Here is a 10,457-nt window from a genome sequence, read left to right as displayed (position 1 = left end):
GACATCCCATATCAGCAACATCATGTATGAACATCTTCTTACGAAGGGAGGGAAAATAATAATAATGACATACTAATTATTATTTTAACAATAATAATATTATTATTGTTAAAATAATAATATATTTTAATATATTAAAATAATATGATATTTTATAAAATTACATAAAAATATAATATTTTCATAAAATATATAAAATATATTTTATGCATGGCGCTAGCCGGACTAGCTGGAGAGAAAATAGGGCCAAGAGATTGTGAGGTCTGACTTTTTCCTGGAGAACCATTTTGTGATGCAAATGTATTACTCTGTTGAACGCATATTGTTCTGAGAAGCGAAACGCTTTATTTTTTAAACCCCAGCCAACTAGCCGGACTACCTTCATCAGCACCAAAACGAGGCTGGAACTCTGCTCACAGGACGCAGCAGGGGGTAAGAAGATGTTCAGAAATGATGCTGCTGATATGGGATGTTACACAGCTTCATGTCAGAAGAGGCGAACTGTCCCTTTAACGTCTCTTTGCTTTAAGTGGTGCTGCAGTTTAAATGAAGGCTGGTTCTGTAGGCTCTGACCCGGTGCACCATTGAGAACCGAAGCAGAAATAAAAACCGAACACCTGAAACATGGATGCTTCCTTTTTAATTCATGCTTTCTGTTCATGCATCATCCCTCCGTTTGGCAAACAGCTGACACCAGCTCAAAGATTACAGAAATAAAACATCAAATGAGACCAAAGATGATCAGTGAACAGCCGGCTGCTGAAGGATACGCCACAGCCTAACCGGATGTCACCACAGCTGGAGCCACAGCTGGAGCTTTGCATTGTGGGTGTTTCCTAAAGCTCCAGAAAAAATAATGGAGCTGGAGCGCCTGGTAAAGAATTTTAGTTTTGCCTCGTTGTTCTTCTGGCTGCTGCTTTAAATACGTCTCGTCCACAGAGTCCTGAGGAGCCGGGGGTCCAATCAGACGCCGGACCCCACCTCACAGGACCCCGTCGGGACCCTGAGAGCTACGATTCTGCCCTAAAAGACGAACATCACGAGGTAACGTGTGGTGGGCCGATCCAGAGAAGCTGGATGCTGAAATAAGGCCGTAACAGTCGCCGAGCGCCTGAGAGCGGCCTCAGGAGGCTCTGAAGGTCGAGGAACAGACGCCGTGTGACCTCAGACTGACAGTAAACATGATCCATCGCTACGAAACACCACGAACAAACGAACAAACGAACAAAACGAACTGAGGCGCATCAGCAGAGAACTGCTGAGATGGAAATCCTTTCTGAGGTATTATGTTGAGGAACAAACCGGCGGCCGGAGAACGCTCGGGTTCAGGTGGGAAACAGAAAACATTCTTCTTCTGCAGCTCAGTGCACGTTGGTGCGTGCACGTGGTCTCACAGCCTGTTTAAAGGCAGCGCGCGATCAGACACCCAAACCTTCAACAACAGATCACACTCACGTTCTCCAGAAATAATAATAATTTACTTTATGAATAAATAGCAGCTGGTTCTCCATCACACGTTACACATACTGGGGTTCCCTTCTTCTTCTTATTATTCTTATTCTTCTTCTTCTTCTTCTTCTTCTTCTCAGAGTGTAATGTGTAATGTGTAATGATCCATGAATTCTGCTTTGATGGCACCGTCGTGAAAAATAACCGATGAAAACTCTGCTGAGTGGAGGGTTGTGGGTCTGGCTGAGCCTGAAGAACAGACTTTATGTCCCGCAGAGTTACAGACCGCATCAGTGTGTGAGTGTTCTGTGGAACGGCCTGATGTTCCAGATGTGGAACGGCCTGATGTTCCAGATGTGTCTCAGTGCAGGAACGCCAGCAGCGCCGTCAGCCAGCGCGCCGCCGGGGAGCCGCTGAGCCACAGAAAGAGTTCGTAGACGGAAAGCTTCCACAGACTGACGGACTCCGACAGCGTGATCTGCAGACGCCGCCTCCGGGACGGAGCCTTGCTCCTCCTGTGCCTGTTGGAGCAGAAGAAGTAGAAGAGCGTAAAGAGACAAATTATACCTTAAAATGTAATGTCTTTCAGCCAGTGTAACTACTAAAGATCTCACAATTACAGAATTTCAGCTATGAGCCTTGAAGCGAGAACAATCTCTCAAATCCTCTCACCAACTCCAATGTACAGCTTGGTAGAACTCAAAACACAAAGTGTGTTCAACCTGCTGCCGTTTAAAAATCTTTCACTCCACTGATATAAAAACTACATTGCCGTGTTCCTCTAAGCCTTCTGCTTCTGACGGTCTTCAAATTATTTTCCTGGCTCTTCAACTTTTCTCACAGGAGGTCAGAGTATCCCATTTTCTGCTCCTTCTCCTGCAGTTCTGCTGGGTGTGTTCTCGTTAAGCCGCACCTATTTACCTATCACTGTGAGGACATGGGCTGTGTTCGAAACCGCCTATTACATACTGCATACTTACATACTGCATACTGCATACTTACATACTGCATACTGCATACTGCATACTACATACTACATACTGCATACTTGCATACTGCATACTACATACTACATACTGCATACTGCATACTACATACTGCATACTGCATACTGCATACTACATACTGACATACTGCATACTTGCATACTGCATACTACATACTACATACTGCATACTTGCATACTGCATACTACATACTACATACTTACATACTGCATACTACATACTGCATACTACATACTGCATACTGCATACTACATACTACATACTTACATACTGCATACTGCATACTACATACTGCATACTACATACTTACATACTGCATACTACATACTACATACTTACATACTACATACTGCATACTACATACTTACATACTACATACTGCATACTACATTCTGCATACTACATACTGCCGAGAAAGTAGTCGTTTAGATCCCCAACGTGTTGAAAACCTGACAAAATACCGGCTGTTTACCATTTTGTTCCCATGAATTCGGCGCTACTAAAGCTAGCCGCAGTGAGCAACGCACTTCCGGTTATTTTCACAAAATAAAATACCCGTTGCCTTTTATCATAGGGAAAGCCATTACCATACAATTGGTGCTTTTGTTTTGAAAACAGGAAGTGAACCTACCCTCGTGTAGCTAGCTTGAAACTGCCGTTTTGACAGGAAATGACGATCGGCGACGTCACGTTACGTTGCATCTTGGGTAGTTTGAGTATGAGTAGTAACCTCATGATGCATACCCAACATTTCGGAGAATCTAGGATGCATCCGGGAACTTCTGCTTACTCAAACTCACATACTTACTCAAAAAGTTAGTAGGAGTAGTAGGAGAAGTATGCGGTTTGGAACACAGCCCATCTCTCTTATATTACACTGCTGCAGACATTTTAAGTTTTATTCACTTGACTTCTGCTAAAATTGAACTATTTTCAGCTTTTTTTTAGCAAGGTCAGCTATCCCCATTCAGCTCATAAGCATTCTCACAGCTGTTTCGCAGGAACAGCTCTTTTTAGTATTTCCATTAATATCGTTGCTCTGATGTGTGAATCTCCCTTTCTTTGAGAAGCTCAAATCATTAAGAAACGACTGAAACGTTCAGTCTGCACGGCCCACCTGTTGCTGTGAATAAATGTGGAGGTGAACCCAGCTGGAACCGGTTCCTCCTCGGCTCGCTCTCCAGCTCTGATGACTTTCAGATTTCAGGTTTTCGGTGTAAATTTGTAGTGAAACAGACAAACTGCAACAACTCCAAAGCTCCACTGCGGCTTTGCTTTGCAGGAGGAACAAACTATTAGCCGGGCTTACAGCAGAAGCAGCAGATTTGCACGTTCTGTGTAACCAGCACTAATCCTTTCTGCGGGTGTCAGTAAGTCGAGCGGTTCGGAGCTTTGGGATCCGGCACTGACACTTCCTGCAGACTCTCTTTCTCACCTGGATGTTCGGTTTCTACATCTCTGAGCAGCTTTAGTCATCAGACCTTCTTTATTGCACCACTTTCATGTCAGTTCTACGCACTGATGACAGCTGATACAGAGTCAGATTATTAAGCAGAAGTTGCTGTGACACATGAACAGTTTGAGTCAGAGACCGAGCAGCTGGGAGCACAGAAAACGGTGACTGTGTTACCAAACAGCTGCTTCATATCTAACAGGATGCACTTCTCCAGCTGTGCGTCCCTCAGCCAATCAGCTGGGAGCTGGACTCTAACACATTTTATTACTTTCACTGTTCTTGTATTGTTTTTACTTGTTTTTACTTCGTCTTCTCTTTATTTATTACCTGCTGTAAAGCACTTTGGTACACCGTAAGGATTGTCTGTAAAGGACTGTAGAAATAAAATATATTTACATTTACTTCCTGGCTGAAATGACACTTTTCATGACTCAAACATCATCACATTGGCCTTTTATACTCAGTAACTGTGGAGTCTGAATCCATCAGAGGGACCCAAATCTGTTGGATAACCGGGCTGTGTTCGAAACCACATACTGCATACTACATACTACATACTGCATACTACATACTACATACTGCATACTACATACTTCCATACTACATACTTCAATACTGCATACTACTTACTTCCATACTACATACTGCATACTTCCATACTACATACTGCATACTTCCATACTACATACTACATACTGCATACTTCCATACTACATACTTCCATACTACATACTGCATACTTCCATACTACATACTTCCATACTACATACTACATACTACATACTTCAATACTGCATACTACATACTACATACTGCATACTACATACTTCAATACTGCATACTACATACTACATACTGCATACTTCCATACTGCATACTACATACTGCATACTTCATACTGCATACTACATACTTCAATACTGCATACTACATACTACATACTGCATACTTCCATACTGCATACTACATACTTCAATACTGCATACTTCCATACTGCATACTACATACTGCATACTACATACTTCAATACTGCATACTTCCATACTGCATACTACATACTTCAATACTGCATACTACATACTACATACTACATACTGCATACTTCCATACTGCATACTACATACTGCATACTTCCATACTGCATACTACATACTTCAATACTGCATACTTCCATACTGCATACTACATACTTCAATACTGCATACTACACACTACATACTGCATACTTCCATACTGCATACTTCCATACTTCCATACTGCATTCTACATACTGCATACTTCCATACTACATACTGCATACTTCCATACTACATACTGCATACTTCCATACTGCATTCTGCATACTACATACTTCCATACTGCATACTACATACTGCATACTACATACCTTATACTGCATACTGCATACTACATACTGCATACTACATACTTCCATACTACATACTGCATACTTCCATACTACATACCTTATACTGCATACCTTATACTGCATACTGCATACTACATACTTCCATACTACATACTACATACTGCATACTTCCATACTACATACTGCATACTTCCATACTACATACTGCATACTTCCATACTACATACTGCATACTACATACTTCCATACTACATACTGCATACTTCCATACTACATATTGCATACTTCCATACTACATACTGCATACTACATACTTCCATACTACATACTGCATACTTCCATACTACATACTTCAATACTCCATACTACATACTGCATACTACATACTGCATACTACATACTGCATACTGCATACTACATACTGCATACTACATACTGCATACTTCCATACTGCATACTACATACTTCAATACTGCATACTTCCATACTGCATAGTACATACTGCATACTTCCATACTGCATACTACATACTTCAATACTGCAAACTACATACTACATACTGCATACTACATACTGCATACTACATACTGCATACTTCCATACTGCATACTTCCATACTGCATACTACATACTTCAATACTGCATACTTCCATACTGCATACTACATACTGCATACTTCCATACTGCATACTACATACTTCAATACTGCATACTTCCATACTGCATACTACATACTTCAATACTACATAATGCATACTACATACTGCATACTACATACTACATACTGCATACTACATACTGCATACTTCCATACTACATACTTCCATACTGCATTCTGCATACTACATACTTCCATACTACATACTGCATACTTCCATACTACATACTGCATACTTCCATACTACATACTACATACTGCATACTTCCATACTACATACTGCATACTACATACTTCCATACTACATACTGCATACTTCCATACTACATACTGCATACTTCCATACTACATACTGCATACTACATACTTCCATACTACATACTGCATACTTCCATACTACATACTTCAATACTCCATACTACATACTGCATACTACATACTACATACTGCATACTTCCATACTGCATACTACATACTTCAATACTGCAAACTACATACTACATACTGCATACTTTCATACTGCATACTTCCATACTTCCATACTGCATTCTACATACTGCATACTTCCATACTACATACTGCATACTTCCATACTACATACTGCATACTTCCATACTGCATTCTGCATACTACATACTTCCATACTGCATACTACATACTGCATACTACATACCTTATACTGCATACTGCATACTACATACTTCCATACTGCATACTACATACTGCATACTACATACTTCCATACTACATACTGCATACTGCATACTACATACTTCCATACTACATACCTTATACTGCATACCTTATACTGCATACTGCATACTACATACTTCCATACTACATACCTTATACTGCATACTGCATACTACATACTTCCATACTACATACCTTATACTGCATACCTTATACTACATACTGCATATTTCCATACTGCATACTACATACTTCATACTACAAACTGCATACTACATACTGCATACTACATACTGCATACTTCCATACTACATACTCATCGATCAGACAGTATGCAGAGCGTTTACCCACAATGCATTGCGCTCCTGCCCGAGCCGAAATCAGCCGGCCTGAAGCTGATTTCTCTTAAGCTCTAAACTCTGTAAACTTTAGCAACATTTGAAACATTTTCAGGTGAGAAAGTAGTCGTTTAGATCCCCAACGTGTTGAAAACCTGACAAAATACCGGCTGTTTACAATTTAGTTCCCACGAATTCGGCGCTACTAAAGCTAGCCGCAGTGAGCTAACGCACTTCCTGTTATTTTCACAAAATAAAATACCCGTTGCCTTTTATCATAGGGAAAGCCATTACCATACAATTGGTGCTTTTGTTTTGAAAACAGGAAGTGAACCTACCCTCGTTGTAGCTAACTTGAAACTGCCGTTTTGACAGGAAATGACAATCGGCGACGTCACGTTACGTTGCATCTTGGGTAGTTTGAGTATGAGTAGTAACCTCATGATGCATACCCAACATTTCAGAGAATCTAGTATGCATCCGGGTTAGTAGGAGTAGTAGGAGAAGTATGCGGTTTGGAACACAGCCCAATAGCTGCGGTCTGAGAGGTTTATGTGATGATGATGATGATGCACCTTTTATCAGACATTAACAGCTTTCTAAACGTCATACGTGACAGAACATGTTAAGTTAAATCTGAGATCGGCTCAGACCAAAGAGGCGGCGGCGGCGGCGGGGGGGGGGGGGGTGCTCGGGGGGTCTGACCTGGCCATGGCTCGTATGCAGCAGCGCGACATGTTGATGAAGGACGAGGAGGAGGCTCTGGTTTGTAAAGTGGTCTCGATGCCCCTCAGCAGGTCGTTGGTCTTCAGCAGCAGCAGCATCTGTCGGGGAACTCTGTTCAACAGGTCGCTGATCTGAGGCAGGTACAGAGCTGCGTTGGTCCGGATCTCCACGTCCTGCCAACAGAGACACAACTGTCACCTTAGAGCTTATCCTACCCCATGCTATGCATGATCATCTGAAAACACCTCAGACAGAGAATACGATGCAGAAACCTCCTAATAATCATAACAATTCCATAATAAAGGAGCTTGTAATGCCTTATCTGTAGGTTTTCTCATATTTAATTAGATATAAAATGACATGCAAAGGTTTTTATGTACACTTGTTGAGTCAGAATATAGAAAAAAAGGCCATTTAACAGCTTAGAAATCCACATTATGGACAAACCAACAGACATAAAACCAGCAGAGAGCAAAGAAACTGGCTTTCTTCTGAGAAAAAGGAAAAGAGGCTCATTTTTGGAGGGTTCCTAACAGAGTGTAATAAAGCTGATAAAAGTATAAAACTATAGATATATATTTTATATAAGTATAAAACTGAAGTATCAGAGCTGAGTGTGAGAGCAGATCCTCCCACCATCTGCCTTTGAACTTCGGTGAGGTTAAAGCTGCGGTCGGCAACTTTTTTTTAGTCATCTTAGCTTGAACTGTCATGGGATTCTGGAAGTAGAATATTAAATCGGCTGTTTAGGAAAAATAACGAAATCTGTAGCTCCCTCTGAAGCCTGTAATCATGCTTACAAAAACCGAGCGCTCCCGGCTGTTTTTAACCAATCAAGTTAGGTTGGAGGAATCCTACCTGTCAATCACAGCTTGTGCACACGCTGCTGAGCGTGAGTCTGCCCCAGCTTGTGTGCGCTCACACTGGTGTGAACTCACGTGCACAACCTCGTCCACAGAGGGGGAGGGACCTGAAAGTTGTGTCAGTTCGAATTTTCCGACTTCAGACTCGCAATTTTGAAAACCTGCCGACTGCCGCTTTAAGGAAAAGTAGTTGGACCCGAACTCTGCTGCAGAAAAGTTCAGACTTCGTCTGTGAATGAGTTCAAGCAGCAGACGCATGGAGACACCTGCTGTCGGAGGAGAATAAGGAACCCAGGAAACGGACCCGAGACCAGAGGAAAACTTCAGGAAAAAAAGTCAGAACTGGAGATGTTTGGTTTAAAATAGGGTTAACTCGTTATTATCGCGTTAACTTGTTAATTATTTAATGCGCAATGAATATTTTATCGCGCATTAACGCAAGTATTATTTAGTTATTTATTTATTTTTTTAATTTGGGGGGGGCTTTTGTGCCTTTAATGGAAAGTTCAGACAGACAGGAAGCGGGTTGCAGAGAGAGGGGGAACAACACGCAGCACAGAGCCGTCCGATGCGGGACTCGAACCGGGGCCAGCTGCAGCGAGGACTATAGCCTCTGCACATGGGGCGCCTGCTCAGCCCACTACGCCACGGACCCCCCCTGTTTTATTTTGTAAAAGTCTGCTGCTCACAGGCTTTTATTTTGTAAAAGTCTGCTGCTGTCTGCTGTGGAACAGGAAAAGAAAGTAATCGGCGGATCCACCAAACATGGAGAAGGGTACGGAACTTTTACTCGGCCATTTTCTTTTCTTTTTTTTTTTTTAAGTATTTTTTTGGGCTTTTTATGCCTTTAATTATAGGACAGTGTGAGAGAGACAGGAAGCAGGGGGCAGAGAGAGGGGGAAGACATGCAGCAAAGGGCCACTTGGTGCGGGAGTCGAACCGGGGCCCGCTGCATTGAGGACTAAGCCTCTGTACATGGGGCGCCTGCTTAACCCACTACGCCACCGACCGCCCCTTACTCGGCCATTTTCATGTTAAAGTTCTTCCAGACGGCGGAGTCGACAGAACCAAAGTCATCTGTAAACTCTGCCAAGTTGAATTGTCTTCTCAGCGTAGTAGTTCCAGTCTAAAATATCACTTAAAGGCAAAACACACAACTGATAGCAGCAAGTCATTCAAGGAAACAGACAGTGGAGCGAGGCTTCTACATAAAAACTACAGAAAGATGCTGATGTTAAAAGTGTGTTTGCACAACAAATGTTATGGCACTTTCATTCATATGGCAGCACATTTAAAATATAGCTAAATGCTATACGCTACTTTTGGATTCATTTTTGGGATTCTGTGTACAAATGAGATTAATCGTGATTAATCAGGGAAATCATGTGATTAATTAGATTAAACATTTTAATCGTTGCCCAGCCATAGTTTAAAAACGCTGAAGCTGGAAGGACGTGAGGTACAGATCAGTCAGAAAGGACCAGAGGAGCTGAGAGCAAGACGAGGGAAAGATGTGCACAGATGACCGCCGCACGAATAAAAACTGGCTGTAAATGATGATTCGAGGAAAGGGAGCGACGTTCACCTCCATGGCAACTATTCGTTCCCTTTGATGTTGAAGACGGCGGCTCGAGCCGCAATGCGAGCGCCGGAGTCTGACTCCACTCTACTTCAAAGGCCTCTCGCTGCTGCACATCAGCCGGCCCAAATTACTCTATTAGTCATGGAACAAAGTGGACCGCCAGCTCACAGCCATTCAGACCTTCAGCTGCTTTAAGACGGAGGGCAAAACAATCTGTGCGTGAACGTACGCTCAGACCTTACAGGAAACAAAGCCACTGCAAACAAATGCAGAAGAAGAAACAACGCGTTTGGATTTAAAACATTAAAACTGCGTA

At 42.1% G+C, this 10,457-nt stretch overlaps 1 protein-coding gene across 4 annotated transcripts in view; it reads right to left on the bottom strand.

Moving 5' to 3' along the window:
- Nucleotides 1–623: 623 nt before the first annotated feature.
- adck1 (aarF domain containing kinase 1) overlaps nucleotides 624–10,457 on the bottom strand; it is a 76,512-nt gene continuing 66,678 nt past the window's right edge. For all 4 annotated transcript variants that reach the window (XM_075447543.1, XM_075447541.1, XM_075447540.1 and 1 more), the window contains exons 10-11: nucleotides 7,676–7,869; nucleotides 624–1,970 (exon numbers count right to left, since the gene is read on the bottom strand). In XM_075447543.1, coding sequence (XP_075303658.1) covers nucleotides 1,811–1,970; nucleotides 7,676–7,869 — 354 coding nt within the window. In that variant the 3' untranslated portion in view covers nucleotides 624–1,810. The remainder of the gene's footprint in view (nucleotides 1,971–7,675; nucleotides 7,870–10,457) is intronic.

The sequence above is a fragment of the Odontesthes bonariensis genome, chromosome 17 (genome assembly GCF_027942865.1).
Source record: "Odontesthes bonariensis isolate fOdoBon6 chromosome 17, fOdoBon6.hap1, whole genome shotgun sequence".
Classification (NCBI taxonomy): Eukaryota; Metazoa; Chordata; class Actinopteri; order Atheriniformes; family Atherinopsidae; genus Odontesthes; species Odontesthes bonariensis.
Note: the sequence above shows the minus strand (reverse complement) of the source record. Positions and strands in the feature narration are given on the sequence as shown.